Below are 18973 nucleotides of genomic sequence, written 5' to 3' on the forward strand. Positions count from 1 at the left end.
TCTGGAATGTCAGAGCTTGGAAAGAAGGGCAGCTGGGGCTTTTCCTGGTGGTGCCCATGAGGTGTATTTTAGCTAAGAGCCCCTTCCGATGTCTTCCCCTGTATTGACCAAAAATGCTTCATTTTTGGTCAAAAATGTTAATTCCCCAGCTGCTTCCTCCCTCTTTTCCTTTATCCAACAGAATTTTAACAGGTGAATATTTCCCTCTGGAATAGCACTTTTCATTCCAAACCTAGTAGCAAATAATTTCCTTTGACCTTCATTATTAGGATTTCACCAAGAGCTGGTAGATGGAAAATGATCCTCTCCTGGCCCTGCTGGATTCTTGGAGCAGGGATTCTTTCTCTCCTTCCCCTGCCCCCTTTCAGGCTTTGTTCCACAGCTTTTGCTTCCAATCCTTGGATCCTTTCCCTCACTCCAGGAGCTCCCCAGCAGTTCCACATCCTCTTTTCTCCCATTCTGATAATTTCTCCAGGAATGGATCTGTGCATTTCAAGTCCCTTCTCTTTCCTCCAACAGTTCCCACCAATCCACACCTAAAACTGACACAAGGAACACTCGGTGCCCACAAATCCAAATCCAGACTTTGCCATCCCTAAACCAGCAACTCTGAACACACAATCTTGGAAAATTTGCATTAATTCAAACATAACATTTAGGACATACCAAATACTTAAAAATGCCCAAGAAACATCTTCTTGCCTTCAGCTCCTAAGGATTTTTGCTTTGAACTCCCATGGATTTGGGGATCAAAGGATTTCCCTGCAAAAACCTGTGCGGCGCACGCTCAAATGCCTGACCCTGTGAATCCAAGGAGTGTTAAAAGCTTAGTCCAACCATAAATTTTTGCCAAATATCCCCCAAACCCTTGGGATAACAGAACCCTCTGCTACTGCATTTTTAGTGTGGAAAGCCAGGAATTACTTTACTATCCTACCTCCTTTTTAATGAGATGTATCAATTAGTCATCAGCAGGGACCACTTTTAGCCAGCTTTAGTTAAGTTTCATAGTTTTCCTGTTGTTTTGATCATGAAATGGCCAAAACCTTAAGTTTGGTAAATTAAACCTGAAAATTTTAAATGAACAAATACTGAGGGAACTGGGGATTCGATATCTTGGATCTTATGGCCCTTCAAGGACATGTTAGATCTACCCACTGATTTTTGTGCCAAGGGAAACTCTAAGTTAAGAATAATCAAAATATGAACCAGTTCTCATGAAACTCAGCTTTTCAAAACTTTATTCAGGATAAAAAAGGATGAGAATGACCTTGGCAAATACAATAAAGAAAAAAAATCTATGCATATCCCACAGTGATACAGACCAGCAGCAAGACCACTTCTCTCATATTTCTGCTTTTTGCCTTCCAAGAAAGGGACTAAAACTTGAAAAATTGAGTAGTATTTCAACTTTGTATCATAGTATTAAAGAACAAGTCTCAGATAACACACATCAAAGACTCAAGACTTGAGGCAAATGTCAAATTAATAAAATTAATAACAGTATTATCTAGTTGAGGTTCCTTAAGTTAACTGTAGTATCTTTGCTTTTTAATTCTGGCTGAAAAATGAACCTTTTAAATACACAGTACTCACCTGTTGTAGCAGCACAAAAGAAAACACAGTGAGCTATAACCTCGAATTCCTACCCAGTTTTTAAAAATTGCTATTGTACATTGACACCTGTAGCTACCTCAGCACCCACAGTACTTCATACATGACTAAATACCCTTCTAGTCACTCTGGTGTCATCACCAGAACAAGGTTTTTAGTTTCCCAGACTCCTTGCAGGACACCTCTAACCTCAGCAGCATCTCTGCTGGTCAGAAGCACAAGGCTGGGCATGCAAGATGCCTGCAGTCTCCTAAAAGCTGGGTAAAAGGCTGCTGTAAAAAAAGGATATTAAAAAATAAGATTTTAAGCTGTAGAAAACAGCTTCTAGGAAACAGTTTTAGACTCAGTGAGACACTTGAATTTGCTGTCAGTTTAGTGATTTAAGGCTGTTCCTGTGCATCCTTCCCATGCAAACCCTGGGGAGCTTTGCCTGATAGAAATACGGAGATGATCAGCTGCTACTGCACCCAGAGCAGGGCTGCCTGCCAAACCCCCCTGGCAATGAAACCTGGACTCCCTTCAGCCCAAATCCACCTCTGGGAAACAATTAACAAGAAAATCTCATCCACTTTTCACCCAGCATTTTCTTTCACTGCACAGGGCATGCAGAAGAACTGCTTTTGTACTCCTATGTCATTGTCCAGTTCTTAGGAGTAAATACAAAATTAAGAATTTTTTCAGTATCCCACGCATTATCAAGCAAAAAATTCAAGGTACTTGTGGAACAGTACCCAAAGCCACCTTCTGTAGTTTCTTTCATTGCCCAGGGATGAGAACTGTGACCAGACGGAAAAGAGTTTGCACTTAAGAGAGGCTATTCCAAAATACAAAGTAAACCAATTTTTTATCACTGTCTACCTCTCTGTTTTGATTATGAGGCAGCTGCAACACCTTCAGCCATAAATGGTTCACTGGCATCCTTCAACTCAACATGCATCTTTAAACTGATGTTGCAAAGGTTATGGATACAAGGCAAATACTCCTGGCCCTCAGATTAAGGATTACAATTTGGCATAAGCAAGAATAATCCAACACTTGTTATTGTTTTCATAGTTCATACTGAATAAAATACTGGGTATGCACAGTGTTAGGAAGTAGGATATTACTGCCACTTGATTACAGCACTAAGAAAAAGCATAAGTGAGTGTATGCTGCCCTGAGCAGCTGCACTGTCCTCCCTGAACATGGAGCACACAACACAGAGCACAAGGCATCACCACCTCTCCACACACAGGTTCAGCAGTTACGTGTCTTACTTGCCAGATAGTCTGAAAATACGAAGCATTTTTAATGTAAATGTATTTTTCCAGCACTGTGCATCAGCCACCTCTGTAACTTTGTCCTGTTCCCCATTAAATGTTTGTTGCCTTATTTTTTTTCTTCCCTTCTACACAAGATCCCTGAATAACAGTCATCTTTAGAAGGAGAACCTCATATCCTTGTCATAGCCCAGTTTGTCCAGGTTGGGAAGGCAAGCATACTGGATCATTGGAGGAGGTCCACACATGAGGATCAGAACATCATTCTGAGGTGGGGGCAGGTGTTCTCTGATCATCTCTTGGTTCACAAATCCTTGGCTGTAATCCCAATCTGTTAAAGGAAAATGAAAGTAGGGGATGGGAATGAGGTAAAAAGGAGGAAAGGAGAGATACAAGTCACTTTAGAAAGAAGAAATCCTGCTGATGAAGTTGTTCCCAGTTGGAACACTTACAGTGAAAGTCGGTTTTACTGGGATTGAGGTTAACCATCACATCCCCAGTCTTGGATACAGAACAAACTTGTGCGGCTGCTGACCCAAACTTTTGGGCACCATAAGACTAACACATTTTTTTTATCACAGTTTTGGTCGGACTTCACATGTGACAGTGAAAGTCTGCAGAACAGTCTTGAGGAGGTCCAAGGAGGAACTTTTACCCCAACTGCTAAGATCAGTTCACGACTTCCCCAAAGAAGGAATGGCAATCAAAAATTCCACGAGAACACTAATTGCAGTGGATGACACAACAGAAACAGACCCTTCCGTCAATGTACCAGAGGTGTAACATTGGTCACAAGGAAGAGGAGGCATATATGGCTTTTCCTCCTCTGCCCCAAGCTCCCACTGAACAGGAGTGTGAATCTATCCTGATGGGGGTGGGCATTACAAGGAATGGTAACAAAGGAAAGCCACAAGGAATGACAGTGTTTAGCCTTCTCTCCCTCAAGCTTGTTCAGCAAGCTCAGGTGGGCATCTGTGTTCATGAGGCAGCTGCAGGGCCTCTGGCACTGCAGCTGCCTCAGGGCAGGCTCCAAACACAGGGATAACACATTGTATTTATGTCTGTGGTGAAGGAGAAAAGAAGGCCACTCTCCACAGGAGACAATGGTAAATATGCAGGTGTAGCCATGGGAGGAACACTGCACTGCCACTGGGCTGAGGTGAGCTTTGGAAACACTTCTCTGCTCATACCGGAGCCTGTGTGCATCCCTACGTGGAGAATGATGCTACTCAGACATTCACTAAGCAATGAATTCACTAAGAAATGAATCATGAAGCTCAGAAATACACCCATGACATAGCATGTCTCCTGTAAAGCACATTAATGCTCCCGAGTTTCACAAGAAGTGCCACTCCAGGTCTTACTTTCAGGCGCTGTGTCCAGTGTGTACCAACACTTGAAGCGACCAGGATTCTGAGCCTGGATCTCATCGAGCTCAGAACGCAACAGGATATCCTTCTCAGTCTGCAGGACAAGGAAAACAGTGATCACATCCTGCATGTGAGTGCAGCCCTCAGATGGCCACAGAGCAGCAGCTACTTGCACAGCCCTTAGAGATGGAAGAGATGATTCAACTCCATTTTTAAGGCTGAAGAGGACAAACCCAAGTTACTTCCACGCCTAGCCTGTGGCAGAGCTAATAGAAGGCCCATAACTTTCCCAAATCCTGGCCATGCAACACCTTCCCACTAAAAATGAAACAAAGCAGAACCATCACTTAATCAGGGAATCAGAAGAATAAAGCCCCTTTTAGCACTATCACGTCATAAAACTAATCACGACTGCCAAAAATATCTCCCTACCCCTTCATACTCTGCCATCCAGACAGGGAAATGCCAGGGTTTTTTTTCACCTTTGTCAATACAAGAGTCATCACCACTGCCATATGGAGACTGCTTGGCTTTTAAAAAGCATGTGGAATGAACAACCAAAAGGGTATCAAGTTCTGGTAGGAACAACAAACATTACTCAGGGTATCAAGCTTGACTCCTCCCTGATGCAGCATCACTGAAGGCCAAAGGAAAGCCTTATTCCCCTAAGAGCAGCTGCAGTCTGGGCAGGAAGGAAAAGGGCTGGGACTGAAAGTGTTGCCAGCCCCTGCAGCCATAGCAATTTGGCACAGAGGTCACCACTAAGTCTGTAACTGTGGGGATAAGGAGGAATGTGCAGCAGCTATTCCAGAGAAGGTGCTATTCCTGGATCTGCAGCTGTGGGTACTCCAGAAAAACTCCTGCTGGCTCTAGCCAACCCAAAGTGTGCCAGCCAGAAGCACAGTAGGAGTCCATGTACATTGTTTTAAACACTTTTAAAATATTTTTAAAAACTGCTCCCTATTTGTGGAGTTACTGTGTGCAAGAACTCTTTAAAGCCAGGGACTGATGTTTCCATAGTCTGCTGCTAACAGGCAGGGAACTTTTCCCCAGGCTCTCCCTCCCAGATACATTGGGCTTCCCAAACTACTACATCAACTCCAGCCCTGTGTTAGCCATTCTGAATCATTCCTAGCAAATCCTGCCCCTCCTGCCCTGATACCGCTGCACTTTATGCCAAATCCAAGGGCTCCAGCCAGCGGCAGAGAGCACTGGCAGGGTTCCTCAGAACAGGGAATCTCAGCACTTCGATCATAGCTCCTGGGCAGAAAAACCTCAGGTTATAACTCAGGTATCAGAGAACTGTCTGGGCTGGAAGGGACCTGGAAGCCCATCCAGTTCTACCCCACAGGTTGCTCAGAGCCCCTTCCAACCTGGTTTTGGACACTGCCAGGGAACCAGGGGCAGCCACAGCTTCTCTGAACAACCTATGCCAGGGCCTCACAGGGAACAATTTCTCCCTGATATCCAATCTAAACCTGCTCTCTGTCAGTGTGAAGCCATTCCCCCTTGTCCTGTCACTCCAGGCCCTTGTCAAGAGTCCTTCTCCATCTTTCTTGTAGGCATAGATATGGCACAAATGAATGAACACACACTGAATATGAGAAGAAAAACAGAGAAGAGCCTAAAGAAGCTAAAAACCACAAGCATGAAGTGAAGCTCACCACAAATAATGACTCAATCCAAACACAAATATTCATTAGAAGGAGAAATTAAAAAGCAGAAAGTCACAGTAGAAGAACATCAGGCCAAGAAGGGGGTACTGCCCAGCAGCACACCAGCAATTTGGGTTTTCCAAGAAATCTCTCTTGCAAGAATTCCATGGATGAGAGCTTCCCTCTGGCCAGCATGCAGGATGCCACACCTCAAGGAGCAAGAGAAGCAGTCAAAAACTGACAGAAGGCTGAAAATAAAAGCAGACAGCTGAGAAGAATCATAGCTCTGGAACTGAGGGAGCTGCTGAAGTCCACCATTAGTTTTAGCCTCACCCAAGATGTCCTCAGACAGAAAGATTCCACAGACAAACACTGCTGCAAAGCTGGGGAGTTGAAATTGCTGGAGGAGACAAATGTCCACCCGTTTCATGTTTCCACTAAGACAGCTCTGAAAGTCTGCCTGAAACATTAACAACTTGCACAAAGGAATGCAGGGCTTTAGCATTCATAAACTGGATTAGAAACAGAGCGATGAGTCACAGGAAGGCAAACAGCAATCCCTTCTGTAGTAATACTAAACCCTCAATTTATCACAGCACTTTTGTAAGGGAGGTTTCCAACACTTCAGTTCACTTCTCCCCTCAGGGTTTATATCTGTGAGTTCATTTGCTGAGTGGAGTCCTGCTAGGTAAGTAAAACACTACAAACAGGAAAAAAAAGCACAGAATTACCTGATTAGCAAACAGCAGCTGGCAAGTGGTGGGGTCATCTTTGTCCTTTATGATTGCTCGAATGATCTGCAGCATAGGTGTTATCCCTGGGGGAGAGAGGCAGGCCAGTGATGTGAGGACGAGGAGTAAAAGAAGGGAGAAGTGGGAAAATGTAAGGAAATGCATCTACCAGTTGTCAGAAACCACAGATGAATCCTTACAGATACCTACCAGTCCCCCCTGCAATCATCCCCACGTATCTCACTGTCTTGGTAACTGGTTCAGCTTTCTTTTCTGGCCGAATATCAAACTTGCCTGAAGAGAGAAAAAGAGATGGAAAACACTGAAGCAAGCAGGAAACACCTCCTGTTATCCTTTCCAGCACATCCTGCTAAACTGACTTCGTTTTAGCCCTGCCACCCTTCCCTCCCAGGGAAAAAAAAAGGTGAAAATGTCCTGAATTAGAGCAATCCTGAAAGATGATTTTAAGACATGAGGTGGTAACATCAGACACTGACACGGGTTATGATTATCCCCGATCACAGCCTGCATGCACACCACCTGTATTTCAATTTGCTCACACCCCATACCCCCAGTGACATTCACAAGCCCAGATTCTGGAAACAGTTCTACACTAAGGAATTGATCTGCCCAGAGAGTTTATTTCCCCAGAGCAGATTGTTTTAAATTAAATCACAAAATATGCAGCATGAGTTTTTTTTAATTTTTCTATTTTTGAGCCAAACACAACATAGTCTGAAACTCCCTGAAGTGTTGGGCTGTATTCACAGCTCTCTTCATCCAGGATAACATGAATGCTACATACAAAGCTCCGGAAAACCACATGTCAGAGTTCTGCTTCACATAAAACTACCAGAAGGTTTTTGTGACACATTTGTGACTGTGTTATACTAACAGAAGGTATTTTACATTGACATAAAAGCAATGCCTACTCAAAGTTCATTTTTACTTGGGAAATTAGCAGTGGACAATGCAAATACCCAGTGTTTTTGTCAGTGTATAAACTGTGCCCATATAAGCACGGAAAAAACCCATCCTTTACTTGGGAACAGCATCAATAAAAAAGCACTTCTATAGTAATAAGACATTTTTCCTGTACTGTTTGCTCTGGGTAAATTCTATATTCCAAACCAGCCTTGCCTTTTCCTTTGTACACAAGGAGGCCACTTGGTCCTCTGAAGTCAATGGTGTCCCCTATTTTCAGGCTGTCCAAGTATTGAGACATCTTCCCCCCATCAGGAAACTTGGGATGGACACCTCTGAAGTAGACCTGTTAAAAACAATAACAAGGCAATTCAGTCTCACAGCTCAGAGAAGAGTATTTGCCCTTCAAATTTTTAGGTACAAATACTCCTCATGCAAACACAATTACTCCATAAAGAAATGCACTGTCTGACTGACAAAGACCAAAATGCCACTCCTGCCCCAATTTTTTGACAGAGACCGGTGATTTCTCCACTGTAGTTCTGCAACATAGAAAATATTGATAATAATCAACACAATTTACACCCAAGTTTAAAAGGGGCTAGAAAAATAAAGGAAAAATCCCAAAACATTGTGATTCCAAAGTGCAAAATTCTAAGAGGAAACCCAGTGCAGATATTCGTATTCTAAATTCCTAACAGCTTTAAATGATAGGTAGTCTAGCTACCAAGAGGCAAAACAAAGGTACATTATCACAAGAGTTAAAATCACATTCTTACCAATTAAATTCAGCATTCCTACTGCCTGGATCAGTAATGATAATGATCATCACTCTCTGATCATAATGACCAAATTCCATTAGCTTCAGAAGCAGCTGCCCATTCAGGCAAGGTAAACTCCTTATTCCAGAAGGATTAAAAAGCATATGAACATCTGCAGGTCTACACAGAGGGTGGAAATGATGCAGCATCACATGAGACACCCTCACTAAAGAAGTGCCTGCAGAATGCCATGTGGACTGTAGGTAATGGCACATTCCTGAAGAGAAGCCAGTACACCAAACTGCACATAAAGGCAGTGTAAAGGTGGCTCAGAAGTTGCCCAGGCTGGGAACAGAGCATGACATTCTCACCTTGACAACAAGATCCACAAAGCCCTTGTCATCATCACTGGAAACTGGAGTGTAAGGTCTGACAACCAGAGCTCCATCAATCCGTGCAGACAGGTAGATGTGCTGCCCTATTGCAGGGAAAAAACCCAAAAACTAATTTTCTTTCAAAAGATTTTTCTTTCAGTGGATGTGCTGAAATGCAGCCTCAAAGCTCTAACTACCTTATTTTTTTTTTTACCAAAGCCTGAACTGCACCCAGGATCTTTCAAAAGATGGGATTTGTCTCTCCTATACAGGCAAATAAAAGGGACACAGGAGGGGAGAACTGTCAAATGCTGTTCACACATCTTTATTAATGTATTAGCTGTAAACTGCCACAGTTTAGTTAAAACTGAGTTTGTAACTGTTCTTGCTTTGACCATAGATCCCTCACATTTTCCAGGAGCTCTCCAGCTGCCTTTGCTAAGGCTGCCTAGACACAAAGCACTTTTCTAACCCTGCTATTCCTCCAGCTTAACATGTGAATGGAGTAACCATGTTTCCATCTGTCACACATCCTCAGAGCTCTCTACAATAGTTTCTCTTCTCAATGTATACATATTCTTTTCTGAAAAAAGCAAGAAAATAACTTCTATGGAAGGTTTTCCTATAAATTTCCACTATTCTGAAGACACCTAAGTGAAGATTACCCAGGAGGGGAGGGAGAGGTTTTGAATTTTGGGTTTTTTTTCACCATTAGGTCAACAGAGCAAAGCATCTCCAACGATGGCACAGCTCCTCTGCCTGTTATGGGAACATGACAGAGGGGATTTTTACCAGGAGCTGGTTTGCAAATGATCATAATGACCATATTACATTAGCTCCAGAAGGAGCTGACCCTTCAGGCATGCTACTTCAGAAGGATTACAAAGTGCTAGGTGAAGGAAGATGTGCTACTTGGTGACTTGGGGAACAAGCAACCATAACTCACCTGAAGCATGGACATCATATTCCAGTAACCCTCCCAGCAAAGCCTACAGACATCCTGCTAGGGCAGACCTGGAGGGAACTGCAGCAGGGAGCTCCTGTTCCTTCTCTAGGGCAGAAGTGGCTGCAGGCATAGACCCACAGAACCCTGGTGACCCCTGCAGACTGCCAGCCTGGACAGCGGGGCTGCTGCTGGAGCACACCTCACAAGAACTGGTAGAAAGCAGAAAAGGTGCCCCTCCCAGAGAGAAAATGTGCCTTATGCCCTCGCCTGTTAGAGCTTTACCCCACCCTGACAGGACGTAAGTTGGCAGCCTCTGCATGGGGCCACATACAACCCTCTCCCTCAGAATGAAGCTTTCAGTGGTTCAGTGTCCATTTTGGGCAAGTCAGGGAAAGGAGCCTTGCTTTCATGCCTACTAAAAAGATCAAGAGATTTTTAACACCCCAAAGAAGATTGAACTTAACACCTGGAAAAGGTGCTGACAACGACCACAAAGCACAGGAGCCACGGATCACTGGATCACTGCAGCAGCTCGTTAAAGCCGAAGTTCTATTAAACGCAAGTCACAACTAAATGCTCTTTATACAAGCAGGAGGAAAAAATGGCACTAAGCTGTTATGGAAAGCACCACACCACGTGGCAGGGTCTTTGGAAACAGCTACCCCTGGGTGACTCACTAGTTCAATGAAATTCAGAAGTGAGTAGATCATCTGGTAAACCACATGTGCTAGAGGAAGTGGATGAGAGTGGTGCCTCAGGGCACAGAAGGTGACTGGAGGGATTCAGCCCCATAGGAATAACACGTACTGGAAAAGACAAGTGAAGACCTGTGTTTGTTCCTCCACTCTCCACAGAAACAAGCTGGATGTTCACTCACATACACTGCATTTCAGAACCTGCAGATAACTCACAGCATGAGGATAATCTTGCAGAGCTCTCAGTAACAGCTCCAGCCACATGAGCAGTATTCCAAATACAAAACATACGGAAAAAAAGCCCCACAAAACCTTTATAATTAATAATTAAGTGTAATTAATATAAGCAACACTTGGATCAATCAAAAGGAACATACCTAGAGGGAGACCCAGAACGTGCTCCATGGAAGGGAGAGCAAATCGAAATCTCCTTGTGTCATGACTAACTTCCTGAAAGAGGAAAAACAGAACAGTCAGCTCTGTTGTTGGGATTTAATGTTTGTTATTTCACTTCTAAAACAAGACAGGTCTGGCATCCTGCAGGATTAAGAATTAATGACACTTAAAGATACTTGTGTGCAGATTAGGACTAAGTGATAACTTTCCAAATATTATGGACATTTACACTGCCTTCTGTGAGAAGGTCACAAGACATTAATTAATTAGTTCTTCAATTCTCATTTCAAGTTCAAATATGCAGAAGTTCAAGGCCAAAGTAGTCTGATTTTCATCTCTCAAAATCAGATGAATTAACCATTTCAATGGAAGTAGCAACCAGGTTCCTCCAGCTGTGGTAAGGTTCTTAAAATATTTTCCCTGTAAAAACTGAATGAATCCATAAATGAAATTGAAAAGAGCACTGTGTTTAGATATGAACAGAATTATGACAATACATCCAGTCCTGCTGGGATAATTATTCTAATCTTTACTAGGAAAGTCATACCTTTAATAAAATTTTGGCAGTAAGTAACTGAACACTATTTCTTATATTATGTAAATTTTATGTTTCAAAAATCAGGTCGTATTCATAGGAATGGAAAACAGCAAAAAATTAAAGACAGAAAGAAACATCATACAGCTTAGTGCCTCATTTAAGGGCGTTGTAACCCTTGTTTTGTTTGCCTGTTTTTAAAGTAACCAACAGAGACAAATTTCTCTCTCACAGTTTGTCTCATCTTCCCTTGCTATGGTTATACTGACAAAATTTTCTTCACAGTACCTCATTTTAAGGCAAATTCTGAAGAAGAAAGGAATTAATTGGCAGTCTCAAAAGGGCTTCTCTGTACTTATGTCTATTCAGGAGCAGTAACTGCCACTGCAAATTCCTTTAGAAAGACAACTAATGCGGACTTAACACTGCTGCTGTTTCTGTATGGAAATTTCAGCACTGTATGGAAATCACTGGATTTTGCCAATAATGCTGCATTTTTATTATGCCGTCTTTAACAGTATACAGAAAGAACAAACCTCTGAATTCTCACTTAATCACCTCACCAATTAAAGTCGAGAGAGTTTAGCTGAAGGTGAATAACACGAGTATTTTGGTGCATCCTGAGGCAACTGTGAGAAACTAAGAGGCTCAGGGAATCCCCAACACCAAGATCAGCATGTCTGTGCCCCTCCCTGTCACACAACCAGGACACCGACCCCGTCACCCCACAAGATGCCATCAAGGCTGGATTACAGACAGCCTTGGATCAGGATGCACTTCCAGCACGAGGTCATTCCCCTTTGGCATTGCCCTAAGCACCTGGAAGCCCTTGGCCACACACTTCCGTCTCAAACTGCAGTGCCAAGGAGTCTTCCACCCTTGCCAAAGGCAAAGCTGGAGAACAGATTTTGCAGAAGCCACTGAAAGGCAACAAATTAGATACGCACACCATTATAAAACCAACCAGCCAATCTGAAGTTGTTAGCTTTTTTTTAAGGCATGAACTAAATTAGCACACCTAACTATATTAGAGAAGATTTTTCTTATGCTGTGCACTAGGAAGCAGCCTCGAGACTCCTACTTCTCTGTTCAAGAGACAGGTGTGGCAGACTCAATTTGGACGCATCACACAATCATAGAAGGATTTGGGTGGAACGGACATTAAAGATCACCAAGTTTATCCCCCTGCCATGGGCAGAGACACCTTCCACTATCCCAGCTTGCTCACAGCCCCATCCAACCTGGTCTTGGACACTTCCAGGGATCCAGGGACAGCCACAGCTTCTCTGGGCAAGCTGTGTCAGGGCCCCTCCACCCTCACAGGGAACAATTTCTTCCTGATATCCAATCTAAACCTGCTCTCTGTCAGTGTGAAGCCATTCCCCCTTGTCCTGTCACTCCAGGCCCTTGTCAAGAGTCTCTCTCCATCTTTCCTGTGGGTTCCCTTCAGGCACTGCAAGGCCACAATGAAGTCACCCCAAAACTTCTCTTCTCCAGGCTGACCAATCCCAATTCCCTCAGCCTTTCCTGACCTCATGAGAAGTAAGGAGTCTATAATAACAGTGTGGTTGCAGTACACCTGGGAAATAAATTCAGCAATGCAGCCCAGCCCAAGCCACAGGGAAGCTCTCAGTTCCCACAAATCCAGGATTCAAAATGACAGTATTTTTTTTGTTTCCTTTGACAGAACCAGTGAAAGCCAAGCTATCAGTGCACCCTCTAAACCTCAAACAAAGCCCTGTTCCAGTCCAAAGTCTTCTGATAAATAGTCATAGCCTTAAAAAGTCAACACTAAAAATATCCTCAGGTGTGACTTTACACCTGAGAAGCCAGGATTTCTCCCTCATGCTTTTGATGGCGGGTTTATCCAACAGAAACCTAGACTTTTCAACTTTGGTGGCTTTGGCTCACTTCCCACAAGCTTAGGAACCAGTTTCTGATGGCAAGATGCACCCCTGAAAGCATCATGACCTTCCTCTGGTATCCCACTTGAGCAAGCATTTAATTTTGTACTGGAAGGCTTTACTTTTAACAGAGAGTAAAGAAGCTGAAGACAGCTTGGGTACTGTCAGGACTGCATTACTTAAACACACTTTTCTTCCTGTAAAACATTACAGTATATCAATCCAGTAACAGGAACCAGCATCAACATAGTTCTGGCAGCTGCTGTTGAATGCCACTGACCATGAAAAAGCTGCCTGCTCTGCCTGACAGCATGACTTGCGTCCCTTAGCCCAGTCAGTGGTGCACAGTTTGGCAATTTCTGCTGACACACGTCACTGTAAGTTTGATCATTTCCAAGCAGCATTCTCCACTCTAAACTGTTTGGAAACAAGCTGCTTGCAGAACTGCAAGTTACACCACACAAAGAGCTTTTATAAAGAAGTCCTTTCCTCAAGACAAAAGTATTCACCCTGTTGGGACATCACCCAAGACTTCAGAAGCTGTAAGCATTTCACAGCGCTCACGGAGAGGTCATGCTCAGCACTGCATGTGCACCTACCTCCTTATCAATCAGCCTCAGTGCATACTTCACTTCTGGGTCCTTGAGGGTAATTGTAGGTTGGGGATTCCTGAAGAGCCTCATGAAGGTGGTGTAGATCAGCCATATTGGGTATGTCACAATCTGACGCAACTGCAGCAGCACAGAAACAGCATTAGACACGTGAGCAGAATGAGTTATTTGGATGACAGGGAACAGGGTACTACACCACGGCACTACTAACCACCAAAAAGAATGTGTTTATTTGAGCAAAAGGAAGCATTATTAAAAAAAAAATAAATCCCAAACCCATTGCATTGTGAAGACCTGGCATCACTCCTGTCTTGAGGTACTTGCACATCAGCACGGCGCTGCCATGCTGGCAGCTGGACACAAGTGAGGCTGTCACAGCTCCATATCCCCAGGTGCCCTGACAGGGAGGCTGAATCCCCATCCCCAGCACGCACACAGACACATGTATCACACATATCCAAATACACACAGAATATCCTGAGTTGAGAGGAGCCCATCAGGATCATCCAGTCCAGCCCCACACAGGACACCCCAATAACCACTGAGAATGCTGTCCAAGTGTTCCTAGTGCACTGTCAGGGTTGGGGGTGTGACGATTCCCTGGGGAGTTCCAGTGCCCAACCACCCTTTGGGGGAAGAACCTTTTCCTAATATCCAGCCTAAACCTGTGGCAGACCACACTGATCAACATAGCCAGACACACACAAACAGCCCTGGTGGGCTCATCCTGTTCCTGTCCCCACCAATCAGGATGAAGGTCCATGACTGGGAATTCCATACACACACACCTGTACGATGTGGATCCCCCAGCAGCTGGCTTTGCCCTGGCAGAGTGGTGTGCCCAATCCCCAGGTTCCTCAGCTGCTGCCATCTGGACATAGGGGCCACTGTTGCACAGACCCCTTCACTGGCCACACCACGCACTGCTGACACCCCATAATTTGGGGTCTCGCACTTGAGCATAGACCCTGTTCTCTTTCACGCAACTGAGCAGTGCTTTGCCAGCCATGCCACGCTGCTGCTGGGTGTTGGCACCATGCACACACCCCTCCAGCTCAGAGTTTGGGTGCAGGCACTAGCATTTCCACCACCACAGACCTGTGCATGCAGAGCAGCACGCCTTCCTTAGGAAAGCAGCTAAGCTGCAGGACACAGCCAAGGGACAGTCCCTCTCGTGCTTCACCATCATTTTCCCCACCTCTGAAGCCCTATAAGACAAGAACAGATTATGCTCTGACACCACACAACCCTCTTCACATTGCAGCAGGAGAATAAACTGCACAACTACTTAGAAAAATCCTCTTGGACTCAGTAATTTATTATTCAACACTTCAACAAAGGAGAGGGGAAAAGCATGACTATAGCAAAAATAGAAAAAATGAGCTCAAAGTTCTGCCTGCTTAGATTTCACTTTCATTTTATTTTAAAGGGACCTGCATAATATTTTAGAATGACATTTGTGCAACTATGGCAGTCACTCAGGAGGCTATAAAAACTTCCTACACTATTAATATTAAAACTGTGGGACAGCATAAATTCTCTCTTCTTAAAGTGGGTTTAAAGTGTATCATCACTGTGTACAGCCCGAGGGCACACCACGCCATACACACACTGCACTTTTCACTTTTACTTGCGAATACTGAAATAGTTCCATACAGGTTGTTTCTGAAGAAGCTGAAGTTCACAGGAAAATTATTCCTGAACTCTCATAGATCCATCAGATTACTGCAGCTCTGGGAAGAAATTTTGGTATTGAGTCACACAAAAGGGCAGAGGGAGGGAAATTGTTCAAGGTGACAGAGCAGCAAGTAAACTCATTAATGAGAAATTAACATGTGAGTGAGGTCTGGAGGCAATAGCAAGCTGATTGTGCAGCAGGTGTTTCAAATGAGACCTAAGTTAAAACAGTTTCATTTCCAAATGTGGCTAACTCAAATGAACAAAAAACAGAGCTGCTGTTGTCAGGCAGTGAGAAATAATTTTAACAGCGTTAACCTCATGGAAAGCAATCTGTTATTTGTGGTCAATTAGTGCAAAAGTCTCATGGGATTTGGCCTGGAAAGACACAACACACCCCCTAATTCAGACAGCTATTTTAGGCCCTTACTCAGATCTATCACCAGGTGGGCAGAAAAAAGGGGAAGAACTGAAGGCTGAATGATTACAAAAAGCTATGCTTGCTAAAACAAGCATTCTCTGAGTTAAGAGCAGCCTATATACTCTCACCACAGGGCAAACCAAGATACAAATGAAGATAACTGTGCAGCATCAGGTCTCCAGCAGCAGAGAGCAACAGGCTGACCACAAGGCCTGGGAATCACTAAATGGGGACCTTGTGACTCATCACTTCCAGCTGCACAAATCTTTGTGAACAGATGAGGCATGATTAGTAAAAGAGCAGGAATTTTTATTAATGGAGAAAGGCCTCTGTGTGAGAGAAAAGAGAAAAGCCATGGAGACTGCAGTGCCGGGGTGTGGTGAGCACAGCACAGTCCAGCACACAAGCTCAGAGTTCGACACCCCAGCACTGCCCTGCCCTACAAACACACAAACCAAACCCTGCTTTGGCATGAGACACATTGTACCCTGGGCTTCAAACACCCTGGTTTTGAAGGAATGGCAGCTACCAGATTCTTCTCACCTGTTTCAGAAAACAACGAGAAGATAACAGGATTTCTTCACTTCTGCAACTTTAGCCTCATCTCCCCTGTTCAATGCACATTATGAGCAGCTGTACCCAAACGAGCACATGTTGAATTCAGCTCAATCCTGTCCTCTCACAAACCCGAAGAAAAGAGTGTTTGAGCACCGGAGCAAAGAACCGTAACAGGCAGCTGAGAAAAGAGGGTAATGATGTGGGGCAGAGCTGACAGCCCTACAGACCCATTCCTCAGCAAGCACGGTCATCGCGGGATGGTTTGTGTTGGAAGCGACCTTAAAAATCATCTCGTTCCAACACCGCGGGCAGGGACACCCTCCACCATGCCAAGCTGCTCAGAGCCCCATCCAACCTGGCGTTGGACATTGCCAGGGATGGGGCAGCAACAACTCCGGGTAATCGGTGCCAGGGCCACACCACGCTCACAGGGAAGAATTTCTTCCTCACAGCCACTCGAAACCTACAGTCTGAAATTACTCCGACGGGGAAAACACCACAAGCGTCCAGAGCCCCCAGCAACAACAACAGTAAGAGTAACAACAGATCCGCGGAGTTGGGAGGGCAAAACGCCCCGGCCAGGCAGCCAGCACAGGCACCAACACCGCCCAGGGCGCGGCAGCTGCGGGACGGCCCCAGAGCCTGCGCAGCACCGCGGGGCTCCCGGCACCGCGCGGTCCCCGAGCACCGGGTAACAGCGGAAGGCAGCGGAGACACCCCGGGACACCGCCCCGCCCCGGAGCGCTGCGGGCGGAGCCGGGACTGTGCAGGAAGGAACCCCGCTCCCAGCCGCCCCCCTGCACTCACCACGCTAAGCTGTGCCCCCATCGCTGCCCTGACACACCGCGGTCACCGTCCTGCTCCGCCCCAGAACGTCACACTCCGCGATGAACCGCGCCGATCCCGCTCCGCCCCGTGACGAGATACACAATACACACCACAACCCGCGACGTCACGCACTGCGATTGAGTTGCGCCTGTCCTGCTCCGCCCCGTGACGTCAGACACCGCTCTGGGCTGCGCCCCGCCCCGCCCCGCCCCGCCCCGTTATGCCCGCGGGGATCATCTGGAGCGCTGGGCTCCGCCCCGCCCCGCCCCGCCCCGCCCCGTTATGCCCGCGGGGATCATCTGGAGCTGTGTGAGGGCGGCGCGCTCTGGGCGCCCTTCTGCGCTTTGTTAACTGCCTCAATAATCACAGACTGCCATGTGTTTAAGGGATTTTCAAGATCACCAAGTTCCACTCCTACTGCCATGGGCAGGGACACCTTCCACTATCCCAGCTTGCTCACAGCCCCATCGGGACTCGATGCTTCAGGGATCCAGGGACAGCCACAGCTTCTCTGGGCAACCTGTGCCAGGGCCCCTCCACCCTCACAGGGAACAATTTCTGCCCAATAGCCAATCCAAGCCTTCTCTCTGTTAGTGTGAAGCCATAGCTCCTTGTCCTGTCACTCCAGGCCCTTGTCAATAGTCTCTCTCCATCTTTCCTGTGGGCTCCCTTCAGGCACAGGAAGGCCACCACAATGAAGTCACCCCAAAACTTCTCTTTTCCAGACTGAATAATCCCAGTTATCTCAGCTTTAAGGATTAATTCATGACGATGTTTTTCCAAAAAGCACCTGAACTGAGCTGTGCAATAAAATACAATTTCAGCCAGGCTCCCTTAAATTTTGGTTTACACCAGTGAGTGAAAATTAGTGACTAATAACCACATGTGTCTTTGTGTCTGTGCTAAACATGAAACACTTCAAATCTCTTTAATTAATATGTCTTCACATATTATGTCCTCACAACATGCCTTCAATGATTCCTAGACAATTTATCCTTACAAAATCAAGAAAGGTGTATGCTTGGCAGTCTTAAAAACAAAATGATTTTTAAAAAATGTCCTCCCTTATCCCCTGGGCTCACACAGAGGTGCTGAGCCCCTGTGTGCCCAAGTAGATATTTTCTTTCATTCTCATGGTTTGCTGAGTGTGCAGTTGGCTTACCTAGCTGTGAGAACATAAGTCCATCATGATTAACTTATTAAACTTGAGAATTAGCACTGGGAAGTGAAAGAATATTAACAGACCAACCTAATGCTAAGAAGGTCATGCCTCAGTCCAGGTATGCACATTTAACTGCAGGCATGGAGTTATTTATTCCTGTTTTTTTCTATGACAAGAACATGCCTGGCTCTGTAATCCTCATTGTTTTCTCTTTCAGGATGACAGCTGCACGCACCAGAAACTCCCCAGTAAGTGCAGGGATTGTAACACCACTGGCTACAGAGAAGGACTCCAGGACTGAGAGGCTGAGGCTTAGGAAAAGGGAGATAACTGAGAAAGGCACAGGGATCCTGGAATTTGTTGGGAAAAAATCTGTCAGGAGAGGCTCCAACTTGAATATTAATATTTAAGGAAGGGTGGAGACCTCAGTGTACCCATGCTCTACTTTCACTGTGCTCTGACCTGGCTGGCTTTGAAGTGACCAGCCCAGGCTGTGTCTCCACTGCTTTTCAGTGTGAATCAGCTTGTGTGGACTTGGCAGCAATAGTCAAA

At 45.2% G+C, this 18973-nt stretch overlaps 2 protein-coding genes across 19 annotated transcripts in view; both read right to left on the reverse strand.

The window, feature by feature from the left end:
• The window catches only part of PPFIBP1 (PPFIA binding protein 1), a 656824-nt gene that overhangs the window by 116849 nt on the left and 521002 nt on the right, over positions 1-18973 (reverse strand). The gene's annotated exons all lie outside the window — the stretch shown is intronic.
• LOC121332073 (NADH-cytochrome b5 reductase 3) lies at positions 1225-17417 on the reverse strand. Of its 2 annotated transcripts, XM_041397152.1 has the most exons (9): positions 17239-17414; positions 13764-13895; positions 10707-10779; positions 8686-8792; positions 7770-7899; positions 6840-6923; positions 6630-6715; positions 4238-4337; positions 1225-3204 (listed from the first exon to the last, which is right to left on the reverse strand). In XM_041397152.1, the coding sequence occupies exons 1-9, from the start codon at positions 17257-17259 to the stop codon at positions 3032-3034; spliced, it is 906 nt and encodes a 301-aa protein (XP_041253086.1). In that variant the 5' UTR covers positions 17260-17414; the 3' UTR covers positions 1225-3031. The 2 variants fall into 2 exon arrangements, with proteins under 2 accessions (XP_041253086.1, XP_041253087.1); XM_041397153.1 differs by lacking the exon at positions 4238-4337 and having other exon boundaries at positions 3041-3204; positions 17239-17417.

The sequence above is a fragment of the Onychostruthus taczanowskii genome, unplaced genomic scaffold (genome assembly GCF_017590055.1).
Source record: "Onychostruthus taczanowskii isolate IOZ18803 unplaced genomic scaffold, ASM1759005v1 scaffold136, whole genome shotgun sequence".
NCBI lineage: Eukaryota > Metazoa > Chordata > Aves > Passeriformes > Passeridae > Onychostruthus > Onychostruthus taczanowskii.

Bases quoted from the DNA above. Each gene is read 5' to 3' on its own strand.
- LOC121332073 (XM_041397152.1), bottom strand. From the start codon at position 17,259: ATGGGGGCACAGCTTAGCGTG. The intron at 7,900-8,685 runs GTGAGAATGTCA...TGTTTTTAACAG, and splicing joins TTGTGGATCTTGTTGTCAAG to GTCTACTTCAGAGGTGTCCA. The intron at 6,924-7,769 runs GCAAGGCTGGTT...TTCTCTCTTCAG, and splicing joins CCTTGTGTACAAAGGAAAAG to GCAAGTTTGATATTCGGCCA.